The following is a 14,169-nucleotide window of genomic DNA, read 5'->3' as shown; positions in this document are numbered from 1 at the left end:
CCTGCTCCTGCATCAACCTCCATGAAGCAGCTCAATATCACAACCAGCTGTTACTGAGTGACTAAGCACACCACTTCCTACAGGTTGTCTGTCAACTCGACAGGAGGAAGTGGCTTCACTACTGTCTGCGCTGACCTCATCTTGCTTTGACGCTGAAATTCAAGAAAGTTGTTCAACAGTCTCTCTGACTGTGGAAACACTGCCCATCAGCAGGATTTGCATGACACGATGAAGTGCTACACAGGAGCATAACCAAGCCAGAAAAAAATGACATCGAGCCACTTAAAGAAGTTTTAGGTTCAATAATTGGACTTTGGATAAAAATCTAGGTGTTTCTTAAAGTAGCAAAGGAGGGGAAAATGTTGAGGAAGGGAATTCCAGGGCTGAGGTCCCTGGACAGCAATGTACAAAGTAGTGGCTCTGAAAGAGTTAATATTGAAGTTGTACCAACTTCCCTCCAATCTGACAATGTCACACAGTCTTTGGCAAGAGAAACCAAGATCCTGGTAGAGACTGAGGTGCCATCCCTGGCTGCTGACCGTCTTTGTAATCGCGTCAAAGTAGTCGATGTAATTTTTACCAATGTAATCATGCTACAAACTACATCTTGGGCTCTCAGCACGGTAGCAGTGTTCCTATCTCTGAGCTAGAATTCCCATGCGCTACAGAGCGATGTCATAACATATCAGAATGGGTCGATTAAAGTTTTTATAAAGGAAAACTTGTCGTTAAGACAAGTTGGTCAAGATTGCCAAGTGATTCATTGGTAAGCAAACAGGTCCTCAGACCCAACATAAAAAGGTGGATTGGAGGCTCCACTCCACCTGACCCACAAGCTGCTAGTGGTCGGTAACCCAGCATCTGGAAGGAGCTGTAAGCACAGCCAGCAATCGTGGAGGGGGGGGGGGTGATAAAGTGTGGCACTGGAAAAGGCACAGCAGATCAGGCAGCATCTGAGGAGCAACAGAGTCGACGTTTCGGGCATAACCTTTCATCACCAATAGTGGAGCGGGTGTTAAAATGAGGAGGCTTAAGGCTCCAGAATTCGAGGAGTGTAGTTCTTGCAGAGAGTTGGAGGACTGGAAGGAAGTACTGTGATAGCGAGGGGTGGGTTTGGAGGAATTGGATAACAAGGGTCAAATTTTGACATTGAGGGGTTACCAAACCAGAAGCCAGCGTAAGTCCATGAACACAGGGGTGATGATTGAGTTGGACTCGATGTAAGTTACGTCACAGAGCAGAGAGGTTTGGACAGTGTAGATGCAAGCTGACATTGTGTTTTGATTAAACTTGCCCGAGGTGATGAAGTAAGGATGGAGTCTGTGAGGTGGTGCAGTGGGGAGATGAACCTCTGGTTCAGTTATCAGTGGATTCCAGGAGCAGTTAGTCTGGGAAAGGGTGTCTTCAAATTCTCATACCTGAGAGTTAAGTTTTCTTGATTGTTCTCTAACTTCACCCTGGGACATGCGTAAAACCCAGGACAGAGCTCAATCACTGGTCAGACCTCTCTGACCCTGCTTTTGATGCAAAGCTTTTTCTTTCAGGCATTGCAGAGGTTGGCCGGACAGTTCTTGAAGAAAGACTGGAATCGTGGAAAACCGGATACAAGTGACAATAGGTAATGGCTTCAGTCAGTTCTCCTTCAATCTAATACTTCTCTGACAGTGCAGCACTCCCTCAGTACTGACCCTCTGACAGTGCGGCACTCCCTCAGTACTGACCCTCTGACAGTGCGGCACCCCCTCAGTACTGACCCTCTGTCAGTTGACAGTGTGGCACTCCCTCAGTACTGACCTTCTGACAGTGTGGCACTCCCTCAGTACTGACCTTCTGACAGTGTGGCACTCCCTCAGTACTGACCCTCTGACAGTGCGGCACTCCCTCAGTACTGACCCTCTGACAGTGCGGCACTCCCTCAGTACTGACCCTCTGACAGTGCGGCACCCCCTCAGTACTGACCCTCTGTCAGTGCTGCACTCCCTCAGTACTGACCCTCTGACAGTGCGGCACTCCCTTGGTCCTGCATTTGGAGTGTCCACCTGGGTGTGCTGCTCAATATCCCATGGAGCAGTTTGAATCGGCTGTTATTTTTTGTGAATCAGATTCGGCAGATGTTTGGCTGCAGTGTAGGATATTTTCTGACCACAGTCTTTGTGATGGACTGGGTTAGTAAGCTCAGACTGTGAGGTGATCTCGTGACTCAGTGGGGAGCATTCCTGTCTCTGAATCAGAAGCCGTGCATTCTCAAACCAGTGAGGGACTGGTGCTGAAATCATCTGACCTTTGACACTGCCATCCCAGGAATGAATAATAAGAAATCCCAATCTGGGTCTGCTGGTTATGGACTGAGTCTTCTTGATGTGGTTCAACAGATTGACACACTGCCTGCAAAGCCTCCTTACACCTGCTGAAAGAGGAAAGACTGTGTGTGTCTCTATGTGTGAAGGTACAAAACATAATATAAGACATCAACTGTGACATACTCTCAAATCCTGTCTCCAGTCTCTGTGGCTAACCAGACTCTACAGTTCTTGCACCGATAGAGAGTGGGTGACACAGTTATGCTACACTGCAGCTGAGACTAGGAAGCATGTTTTTTTTAACAGTAGCACACAGTGAATTTGGATAAAAGGCAATGGTCACTAAAGATCTAACATCTCAATGCTGCCCTGAATTAACTCCGCACGACTCTCGAACCCCAGTGTGTTTGTACTTACCAGTACTTCCTGAAATATATCAACTCTCTTCATGATCAAATGTTTCCTTCCTAAATGTGTATTCTGTTTTTGAACAATACTTCTGTATTTAATCGATTTCCCTTCAATATTTTTGCAATTCTGGCCTCATGACTATTACATGTTCTGTCTTGTACTGGAGAGTACGCCATTTCTTGGACACCAACAAAATTAGCAAAGAACTTGTTTCACAATCGTCTACTTTTCCCTACCATCTCCCTGACACCCAGACTCACCCTGATATCCCTCTCATCCACTCTCTCCCCATGCCCCTCAATCCCACCCTCCCATGTCTCTCAATCCCACTCCCTCCCATCCCCTCCCCATGTCCCTCAATCCCACCCTTCCATGTCCCTCGATCCCACCCTTCTATGTCCCTCAATCCTACTCTCCTATGCCCCTCAATTCCACTCCCTCCCATGTCCCCCAATCCCACTCCCTCTCAACCCCTCCCCAGGTCCCTCAATCCCACGTCCTCCCCATGTCCCGACTCCCACGGACCTATATGTGGTGGTTTGGGTCAGGGCGATAGGGGGTGACCCACAGTGGGATGAGGTTATTGTGCTCACTGCCTTTTTGTGGCCAGATTGGTTACAGCCTGAATCCGTTACCAGGGAGAGAAAGAATTCCTTGAGTGTGTATTCAGTGCCACATTTGTGTTCATGAAATGGTGTCACCATAACATTTTCTAACCCTCAATGATAAACCATTAGCTGTCTTACACCAATCACATACAGGGACCCGCTGAGGTGGGCTGGTTCAGTGACCAGGTGTGAGGGTCAAAATGTTCCTGATGACTAATTCCAAACTCTCCAGTGGAGAGTATGAGAGAGTGATCCAGGAGTGGCTTTCTCTAAACCCCTACCTTTTGTTTGTTTCCTTTCTGAGATGAATCTGAGGGTCCTGGGCTATTGGATTAACTAGAGCAGTTGCTCTGTTACACTAACCGTTCCATCCCCCTGTTCCCCTGAAGCTGTTATCATGCTGATGTCTCTCTCTCTCTCTCTCTCTATCTCTGTGTTTCTCTCTCTGTCCACACACACACACACACACACACACACACACACACACTCTCTCTCTCTTCAACCACACATGACCCTGCCCGATCTCCGACCCCAGGCTTAGTGTTCAACATTGTTTCCAGCATGTGTACGTCTTTTTCTGTAATGCCTGCAGCCCCAGAAACAGGGCATTTGGTCCATGCTGTTGGGTAGCCTTCACATGTGACTCCCTCATCATTGTGTTCTCCCAATCCTTCTTTACTCATCTAAGTTATCTGTAACTGCACCTACTCTCCTCAAACACACCCGGTTGGAGCAAGTTCAGTTATCCGTCTGTGAAAAGATGTTCCTCATGAATTTTCTCGTGGATTTATGAATGGCGATCTAATATCTGTAATGACCTGCTTTGGTTGTCTCTTCAAAGGGGGAATGGTCAGGCTAAGATTTGCTGCTGCCTTCAGTATCTCGGTGTCGGGGTCCCTGCTTGCTGGACAGTCGGCCAGTTTAGCAATCTGACTGGAAATTGTACAGGGCAGCAGATTCCTAGTCACTTGTAACACACCCTGCTGGGGGAAGTGGGCGCTGCAGAGGGAAACGAGTGAAATATAGGAGGAAATGCCTGTGATCTGATTCAAGAATGGTAGGGGCTGAATGGGCTCCACCTGCTGCTGTACTCGAGGGGCTGAACGGCCTGTTGCTGTGTTCTAGGATGGCCTCAGTGGTCTGGCGTTCCACCATCGAAGCGACGGTCCAGCTCGGCCTGGCACGTGTTGCGGCAGCGGAGAATTACCGGATGGTCAATGTGGAGGCAGCGAAGACTGTGCGCTCGGCCAAGGAGCTGAGATTGAAGAAGGTGAGACACTGCTCCCCGGCTTTGCCGAGGTTTCTGTCTCATTTTGCTCTGAGCTGTGTATGGCCATTACTGACACAGGGAAGGTATTTTTGGGTGAGTAGGACAAGGTGTTATTGATGCCAATCTAGAGCTGGCAGAGGTTGGTGATTACCATTGACCTACTTCCATTTATAGCACAATTGACCCTCATACCTGAGCCAATCCTTGGCAAGAGCAACCCGTGAAGTGACCCACTCTCTCCATATCCATGTATCAATCCCAAACAAATCCTAACGCCCCACTCTGTCGTCTTAGCCCTATGCTGAAAAATGTGTTGCTGGAAAAGCGCAGCAGGTCAGGCAGCATCCAAGGAGCAGGAGAATCGATGTTTCGGGCATAAGCCCTTCTTCAGGAATGAGGAAGGTGTGCCAAGCAGGCTAAGATAAAAGGTAGGGAGGAGGGACTTGGGGGATGGGAGTTGGGAATGTGATAGGTGGAAGGAGGTTAAGATGAGGGTGATAGGCCGAAGGATTTGTATGTCCTTGGTGGAGTGGGAGGGGGAGTTGAAGTGTTGAGCCACTGGGTGGTTGGGTTGGTTGGTCCGGGTGTCCCAGAGGTGTTCTCTGAAACGTTCCGCAAGTAGGCGGCCTGTCTCCCCAATATAGAGGAGGCCACATCGGGTGCAGCGGATGCAATAAATGATGTGTGTGGAGGTGCAGGTGAATTTGTGGCGGATATGGAAGGATCCCTTGGGGCCTTGGAGGGAAGTAAGGGGGGAGGTGTGGGCGCAAGTTTTGCATTTCTTGCGGTTGCAGGGGAAGGTGCCGGGAGTGGAGGTTGAGTTGGTGGAGGGGTGTGGACCTGACGAGGGAGTCGCGGAGGGAGTGGTCTTTCCGGAACGCTGATAGGGGAGGGAAATGTATCCTTGGTGGTGGGGTCTGTTTGGATAGAATAGTAGGGTCCTTTGCAGGTCTGAGAGTGTTGTCCTGAGCTGAGGAAGGGCTGACTGCAGGGAATGTAGGCAGTGGCGCATGGCTGCAAGCATGGAGCGGAGGATCCGGAGGGAGCTCTGTTGCTGGAGGCTTCGGATTTGTTGTAGGTACTGGTTGTCCTGGTTTGGTCCAAATTTTGTTGGTCTGAACATAGTCCGGGGTCAGTCGGTTCCGTAGACAGGTGCTGAGGAAGGAGATGTGGCTATGGTAGCGAGTCTAGCCCTTCTTAGCCTTTTGTCAATCTCAAACTAATTCTACCACCTCACACTCTCTGCATCAATTCCACTGTCCCAGTCTTTGCCTTCGGACCTGTATGAATGTCAAACTAATCTTACTGCCCACTCTCTCTCCACAGAGGTGTATCAATCATAAACTCATCACACTGTATCACCTTGTGCTAGGAGTGTACTTCTCTACTGTTGAGTGATTTTCATATTTCTGTTTACATACACACGTTATGCCATCAAACTACAGTGAGTGTGATTACCAACAAACAAGTTATCATTGACTCAAACACAAGGAGGATGAGCACATTGTAATCCTCATGAGACCAGTAACCTGAAGAGAAAGGAATCCCCAAATTCTGATGAAAGGAAGCAATAGACTAAATCTGATTCATTCTAACTGCAAGACCCAAACTCAACGGACAATGAAGCATGTATTACCATCCGTATGGTATTTATAGAGTCATAGAATCATACAGCAAGGAACAGACTGTTCAGTCCAACCAGTCCATGCCGAACATAATCCCAAACTAAACTAGTCCCACCTGCCTGCTCCTGGTCCATATCCCTTCAAGCCTTTCCTATTCATGTACTTATCCAAATGTCTTTTAAACATTGTAACTGTACACTTCCATAGAGTCATACAGCACAGAAACAGACCCTTTGGTTCAATTTGTCTTCACCGACCAGATATCCCAACCTAATCTAGTCCTATTTGCCAGCATTTGGTTCATATCCCTCTAAACCCTTTCTATTCATATACCCACCCAGATGCCTGTTAAATGCTGTAATTGTACCAGCCTCCACCACTTCCTCATTCCAAACACGTACCACCCTCTGTGTGAAAAAGTTGCCCCTCTAAATTCTTAAAATCCTCACTCCTTTCAAATCCCTTTGAAAGTTACTCATTTTTAAATCTTTCCCATCTCACCTTGAACTTATGCCCTCTACTTCACTCCAAGGTGATTTTTTTTCTTAAAATAGTCAAGATCACACACACACACAGCATTAAATTACAAGCATTTGCATCAGTCGGCACACAGATATGGCATTGTGTCTTAACAACTCTGTCACTAGTACATAAGATTGTTATTTTTCCAAAGGAATGTGCTTATCCCTCAAGCTGCTTTTCACTGGCACTTGTTTAGTACCTGAGGATCTCTGGGTGGAGGTAACACTGACAAAGTGTACATCCACCAACACCTTGCTCACTTGGCTCAAGCCAATCCCGATGGTGTAACTCAACTGACCAACTGACCAACCAACAACACCCTTCTGAAACAAATACTCATCTCCTCAGCTTCTCTGAGCTACTCACATCTATTCACTTTTAGATTTCAGTCCCTTTTTTCAATTGTGTATTGATCCACGGGATTTCCTTTTTCTCTGTACTGCCAACAGAAAGTGACCTCCTCAGGAAGGGCTTTGCTTGTTTCTCCTTACATGAGCTTTAAATGAACCCCCACATAATTTGTTTCCATCTCTCTTTTCAGTTTAATGTTCATTTCCATAGATTAGACTCAGGCTATGGATGCTATCATGAGTCAACTGTCCTCCTATCTAGAAATCCCACTCACACCTCTCCCCTCTCAGTGTGTGGATTGTTTTTCTAATCATAGACCTTGACAGGATACAAACCCATGACTTCTCCCAATCACATCGAATCGGTAATCCTCATCAGGGTGGAGTAGGTGAGACCCATGCTGTTTCTGTGTTTGTTTGGCAGTGCTCGGAGCAGCTGGTTAGAATCCAGTCGGAGCTGTTTGAGGCAGTGAAAGAGGTGAATAAAGCGAAGAAAAAGTATTGGCAGATGCAGAGGATTGCTGAGATCGCCCGGGAGAAAGCAGCGGAGGCTGAAGCCAAGTAAGGAAGTCAGCGGGGTGTAAAACAGGAACTGGAGCAGGTTGGAAATGCCCATGGCTGGGGGAGGTGGGCGACGGGGCGTTCTGAAGAATATTTCCACTTTCACTCATATTTTATTTTCTCCAGATTTCGTTCACCACATCCAAACCTCCAAATATCACTGTTTCTCACTTATATATAGGTCCGAAACACACTGGCTGTCACTGGGGTACGGGGTCCCCCCCCCCACACACACACTGACTCTCACTGAGGTACGGGGTCCCCCACACAGACACTGACTCCCACTGTGGAACGGGGTCCCCCACACAGACACTGACTCTCACTGGGGAACGGGGTCCCCCACACAGTCACTGACTCTCACTGGGGAACGGGGTCCCCCCCACAGACACTGACTCCCACTGGGGAACAGGGTCCCCCCCACAGACACTGACTCCCACTGGGGAACAGGGTCCCCCCCACAGACACTGACTCTCACTGGGGAACAGGGTCCCCCACATACACACTGATTCTCACTGGGGAACAGGGTCCCCCACATACACACTGATTCTCACTGGGGAACAGGGTCCCCCCATACACCACTGATTCTCACTGGGGAACAGGGTCCCCCACATACACACTGATTCTCACTGGGGAACAGGGTCCCCCACATACACACTGATTCTCACTGGGGAACAGGGTCCCCCACATACACACTGATTCTCACTGGGGAACAGGGTCCCCCACATACACACTGATTCTCACTGGGGAACAGGGTCCCCCACATACACACTGATTCTCACTGGGGAACAGGGTCCCCCACATACACACTGATTCTCACTGGGGAACAGGGTCCCCCACATACACACTGATTCTCACTGGGGAACAGGGTCCCCCACATACACACTGATTCTCACTGGGGAACAGGGTCCCCCACATACACACTGATTCTCACTGGGGAACAGGGTCCCCCACATACACACTGATTCTCACTGGGGAACAGGGTCCCCCACATACACACTGATTCTCACTGGGGAACAGGGTCCCCCACATACACACTGATTCTCACTGGGGAACACACTCTCACACTGACTCTCACTGGGGAACTGGGTACAACACACACACACTGACTCTTTCTGGGGTACGGGGGTCTCCCCCACACACTGACCCTCACTGGGGTACAGGGTCTCACACTCTCACACTGACTCTCACTGGGATTCAGGGTCCCGTCCACACACACACTGACTCTCACTGGGCAATGGGGTCCCCCCCCACACACACACACTGACTCTCACTGGGGAATGGGGTCCCCCACACACACTGACTCTCAATGGGGTACGGGGTCCCACCCACACATACTGACCCTCCGTGGGGTAAGGTTCCCACACGCACACTGACCCTCACTGAGATATGTGTTCCACAGACACTGACTCTCACTGGGGAATGGGGTCCCCCACACACACTGACTCTCTCTGGGGTTTAGGGTCCCCCCCACACACACTGACCCATAAGGTTCACACACTCACACTGACCCTCACTGAGATATGTGTTTCACAGACACTGACTCTCACTGTATTGAGTACAGCACAGCAAAGACACAAAATTAATGTTGTAATCATCCTGTGAACACTTGTCTCAGTCTCCATATTTACCCTGCTGTCAGGGATATCAGTGTGGTGCAGCATGACATCGTGACTTGGTGGAATTTGACCGAGAACTGCTGCAAACTCATCTTGCAATGCCACATCAGGAAGCGATCAGCTCCAGTCTCTCAAACAATGGCTTTGGCCTGAAGGATTTTTCTGAGCAATGTTTGGAGTCTGATTGTATGTAAGATACGAACATCTCACTTTGTGTTCTGAACCAAGTTACATCAGCTCTGGGGGTTTGGGGGTAAGCAGCATTGATTCCTATCTGAGTTTGCCTGGTTTCAAGTTGACTACTAGAGGAAATTTTAGAGTTGTGCAACAGACAAAATGACTCATGTTTGTGCAACAGAATCGCAAGCCTGTTTCACTGGGCTAGTAATAAATTGACAGGGTATTTTTACCTTGCCCTTTTTAGGTCGAAAAAGAGTGAGTTTGGAATATTTCATTCAAAAACCAGTCTACAGAAGCTGACTGCAAAGGTAGGATTGCCAGGCATAAAATCACAGGAGGTCACAGCTATAATACTGCTTCTGACCGCTTTTCCCATGAAAGTTTTCTCCCCGTTGTATGTTTATTCAATTTGTTTTTGGAAATTTCCTACTGAATCTGTCCCTTTTCTCCAACACGTTTCACAGAGCCGTAGAGATGTGCAGCACAGAAACAGACTCTTCGGTCCAACTTGTCCATGTTCAGCAAGATATTCCAAATTCATCGAGTTGCATTCACCAACATTTGGCCCATATCCGTCTAAACCCTTCCTATTCATATACCCATTATATTGCCTTTTCAATGTTGTAATTGTACCAACCTCCACCACTTCCTCTGGCAACTCATTTCACACACGCACCACCCTCAACATTAAAAAATTCCCCCTTTTAAATCTTTCCCCTCTCACCTTAACCTACTAGATCACAATTCGCTGTATTTATATAATAAATAGCTCCCTTCAGTTGCCTCTGTTTCTTTGGCCAATCAGTTTCTTAACAGGATCCCAGTTAATGATTCTCATGCCATTAGCTTCTCATTTGGTCTATCAAAACCCTTCCTAATTACGAACATCTCTATGAAACCTTATGTTTACCCTCTCTGAGTTCAAACTCAGCTTTAACAGATTCCACGTAACTGGAGTCCCTCAGCCTTGTATCCGTCCCAGTGAATCTGCTCTGCACTCTCTCTCCCATGCCGTCCTTGCTATGGTATGAGATCACAGGAGTCCACTTGCTGCCTGACCATATATGTTTTGCATTAAAGCTCGCTGCCAGATTGTCCGAGTGCAGCCATCGGGTCACGGAAGCTCGGAATGAATACCTTCTCTCGCTTGCTGCTGTCATGGCACACCAGGACCATTACCTCCAGACTGACCTGCCCATTGTCATGAAGGTATGGGGTTGACCAGTCGAACATGCTTTATAATCACAAGATTATGTGGATATAAAACAAGCCACTTAACAGAGGACTTAATGGCTGCTTATTCTCCTCACTAGCCTCCCTTCCCCCTCACAAAGCAACTTGTAAGTCATCTCAATTGGAGGAGGTGATGTTAATCCAGATGGCCAGCTTAATTCTCTGGAGATATGGGTTCAAACCCTACCATGGTAACACGTGACATTCAAATTCACTTCGTAAATCTGGGAATGAAAGCTCGCCTCAGTTATGGTGACCATGAAAGGACCATCAGTTATTTGCAAACGTCCTTTGAGGAAGGAAATCTGCGTGGCCTACATGTGACACCAGATCCACAATAATTTGATTCACCGTTAGAATCATAGAATGTTTTAGCACAGAAGGAGGCCATTCTGGGTCTGTTGAATACACTATAAAACATAGAACATTACAGCGCAGTACAGGCCCTTCAACCCTCTGTTGCACCAACCTATGGAACCAATCTGGAGCCCATTTAATCTACATTACTCCATTCTCATCCATATGCCTATCCAATGGCCTTTTAAGTGCTATTAAAGTTGGCGAGTCTACTACTGTTGCAGGCAGTGCATTCCAGGCCCTTATTACTCTGTGAGTAAAGACTATCCACCTATTCTAATCCCATTTTCTAATCCCACCTGGTCCATGGCCTTGCAGGTTACAATGCTTCAGATACAAATCCAGGGGTCTTTTCAAAGCTGGTGGGCAATAAATACCTATAAATAATTACCAAAGTTGGCCTTGACAGCGCCCACACCTCTTGCAAGTTTAAAAAAAACTTAAAACAACCATAGTAACCATCCTTTCATAGCAGGATTAACAGACCAAAGTATAATACCAAAAGCATCAGGAGATATTTGGACAGTCGGTCATAAATTTGGTTAACTAAGTATTACGGATTGTCAAAAAAGGAGAGAGTGAGTTCAGGGAGAGATCCCAGAGCTTGCTAACAGCTGTCAATGGTGGGATGATTAAAATTGGTGATGCAGAGGAGGGAAGAGTTGGAGGAGAGCAGAGAGCAGAGAGCATGGAGGATTGTGGGATGGGAGGAGGTTCAAGAGATAGGGAGATGTGAGACCATGGAGAGACTTGGAAACTAGGATGAGAATTTCAAAATGGAGATGTTGCCAGATGGGAGTCAGTGTGAGCATAGCAGTGCAGGGGTGAACAGGACTCAGCATGATTTGGATTTGTGGAGGCTTGGATGAATTTGAATTCAAGGATTTTGGAGGTCAAGGGGTTTACAAGAAAGACGTTGAAATAATTGGGTCCAGAGCTTACAAAGACCTGGGTGAGGTCGTAGCAGCAGGTGAACATAGGAAAATAGAAGCAGGAGTAGGCCATTCAGGTCCTTGAGCCTGTTTTGTGATTCTACATTGCTGATCACATACCTCAAAGACGACTTCCTATGCCATTTCCCTGTCCTTTGATGTCATTTGTATCTAGAAATTCAACAATCTCTATCTTCAACATTGACTGAGTTCCCATAGCCCTCTGGAATAGAAAATTCCAAAGGTTCACCACTCTTTGAGTGAAGAAACTCCTTACTTCAGTGTCTTGTCTTTTATTCTGAGACTGTGTCCCCTGGTTTTAGACATTCCTTCAACACACCCACCCAACAGCAGCATCCCTCCTATATCCACCATTCTAGTGGCTTAAGAATCTTGTAAACTTCAATGAGATTCACCTCTGATCTTTTTACTGAATTCTAGAGAATACAGGCCCAATCTCCTCAATCACTCCACAAAGGAGAATCCTGCTCTCTTGAAAGTTAGTATGGTGAACCTCTAATGCATTATCTCTATGACTATTACGCTCTTTATCAGGCAAGGGGAACCAAACCAGCTCTTAATTCGCCAGGTGCAACCTAACCAACGGTTCAGCACAATTGAAGCAAAACGTCTTTATTTAGTTCTATACTGGAGCCCTCTTGTGATCAAGGCCATTGTTCCAACGACTTGCTGCACCTGCATGTTATCTGTCAGTGACTCATGACCAAGGACCTGGGTGTTTAAAGGCATATGGGCTTATTGTGTTTCTTCAGTGATGTGGTGTTAGAATTTTGAACACGGTGGCTCAGTGGTTAGCACTGCTGCCTCACAGCGCCAGGGACCCGGGCTCGATTCCAGTTTCGGGAGACTGTCTGTGTGGAGTTTGCATATTCTCCCCGTGTCTGCGTGGGTTTTCTCCGGGTGCTCCGGTTTCCTCTCTCAGTCCAAAAATGTGCAGGTTAGGTGAATTGGCCATGCTAAATTCCCACGGTGTTCAGGAAGTGTAGGTTAGGTGCATTAGAAGGGGTAAGTGTAGGGGAATGGGTTTCGGTGGCTTACTCTTTGGACGAATTGGTATGGACCTGATGGGCCGAAGGGCCTGTTTCCACACTATAAGGATTCTGTTCTCTGATTATTTTAGCCTCCTAACCATTTGAACAAAACGGGCTTTTATTTTCAAATACACTTCATAGCTTTTGTTGCTCGACCTCTTCCATTTTTTGAATGGGGTTGTGGTCAGTATGGGCTCTTTCTGAGAATTCTCGGTTGTTAAGATTTAGATAGAGTGGACAGTGAGAGTCTTTTTCCTCGGTTGGTGATGGCTAGCATGAGGGGACATAGCTTTAAATTGAGGGGTGATAGATATAGGACAGATGTCAGAGGTAGGTTCTTTGCTCAGAGAGTAGTGGGGGCATGGAACGCACTGCCTGCAACAGTAGTAGACTCTCCGACTTTAAGGGCATTGAAGTGGTCATTGGATAAACATATGGATGATAATGGAATAGTGTTGGTTAGATAGGCTTCAGATTGGTTTCACAGGTCAGTGCAACATCGAGAACGTTGTAACGTTCTATGTTTCCTAATACATTGTGGATCCTGAATTACAGTGATGCTTATCACACACCTTATGATGTTAAATGTGATCCCTCCTGGATTATGTAGCTGTACACTTGATAGGCTGCAAGCAATTTTTAAGTTTCTCTATTTGATGGTACTGTCACATTTGCTCCAATTTGAAATTTCATGAGAAACCCATGACTGTCAAAAGGGTAGCTATATTGTTTAGTTTGGGATTTACCTCCTGCTGGAAACTTTTCTATGTCCTTTCCAGCTTTAGATTAGATTCCCTACAGTGTGAAAACAGACCCTTTGGCCCAACAAGTCCACACCGACCCTCCGAAGAGTAACCCAATCAGACCCATTTCACTCTGACTAATGCACCTAACACTATGAGCAGGAGAAAGTGAGGTCTGCAGATGCTGGAGATCAGAGCTGAAAATGTGTTGCTGGAACAGCGCAGCAGGTCAGGCAGCATCCAGGGAACAGGAGAATCGACGTTTTGGGCATAAGCCCTTCTTCAGGAATGAGGAAAGTGTGTCCAGCAGGCTAAGATAAAAGGTAGGGAGGAGGGACTTGGGGGAAGGGCGTTGGAAATGCGATAGGTGGAAGGAGGTTAAGGTGAGGGTGATAGGCCGGAGTGGGGG

General features: G+C 47.2%; 1 protein-coding gene across 2 annotated transcripts in view; it reads left to right on the top strand.

Moving 5' to 3' along the window:
- Positions 1-14,169, top strand: part of LOC122556475 (F-BAR and double SH3 domains protein 2-like) — a 67,341-nt gene that overhangs the window by 22,101 nt on the left and 31,071 nt on the right. For both annotated transcript variants that reach the window (XM_043703139.1, XM_043703140.1), the window contains exons 4-8: positions 1,545-1,618; positions 4,445-4,589; positions 7,511-7,647; positions 9,688-9,751; positions 10,524-10,652. In XM_043703139.1, coding sequence (XP_043559074.1) covers positions 1,545-1,618; positions 4,445-4,589; positions 7,511-7,647; positions 9,688-9,751; positions 10,524-10,652 — 549 coding nt within the window. The remainder of the gene's footprint in view (positions 1-1,544; positions 1,619-4,444; positions 4,590-7,510; positions 7,648-9,687; positions 9,752-10,523; positions 10,653-14,169) is intronic.

The sequence above is a fragment of the Chiloscyllium plagiosum genome, chromosome 14 (assembly GCF_004010195.1).
Source record: "Chiloscyllium plagiosum isolate BGI_BamShark_2017 chromosome 14, ASM401019v2, whole genome shotgun sequence".
Lineage (NCBI taxonomy): Eukaryota > Metazoa > Chordata > Chondrichthyes > Orectolobiformes > Hemiscylliidae > Chiloscyllium > Chiloscyllium plagiosum.
Note: the sequence above shows the minus strand (reverse complement) of the source record. Positions and strands in the feature narration are given on the sequence as shown.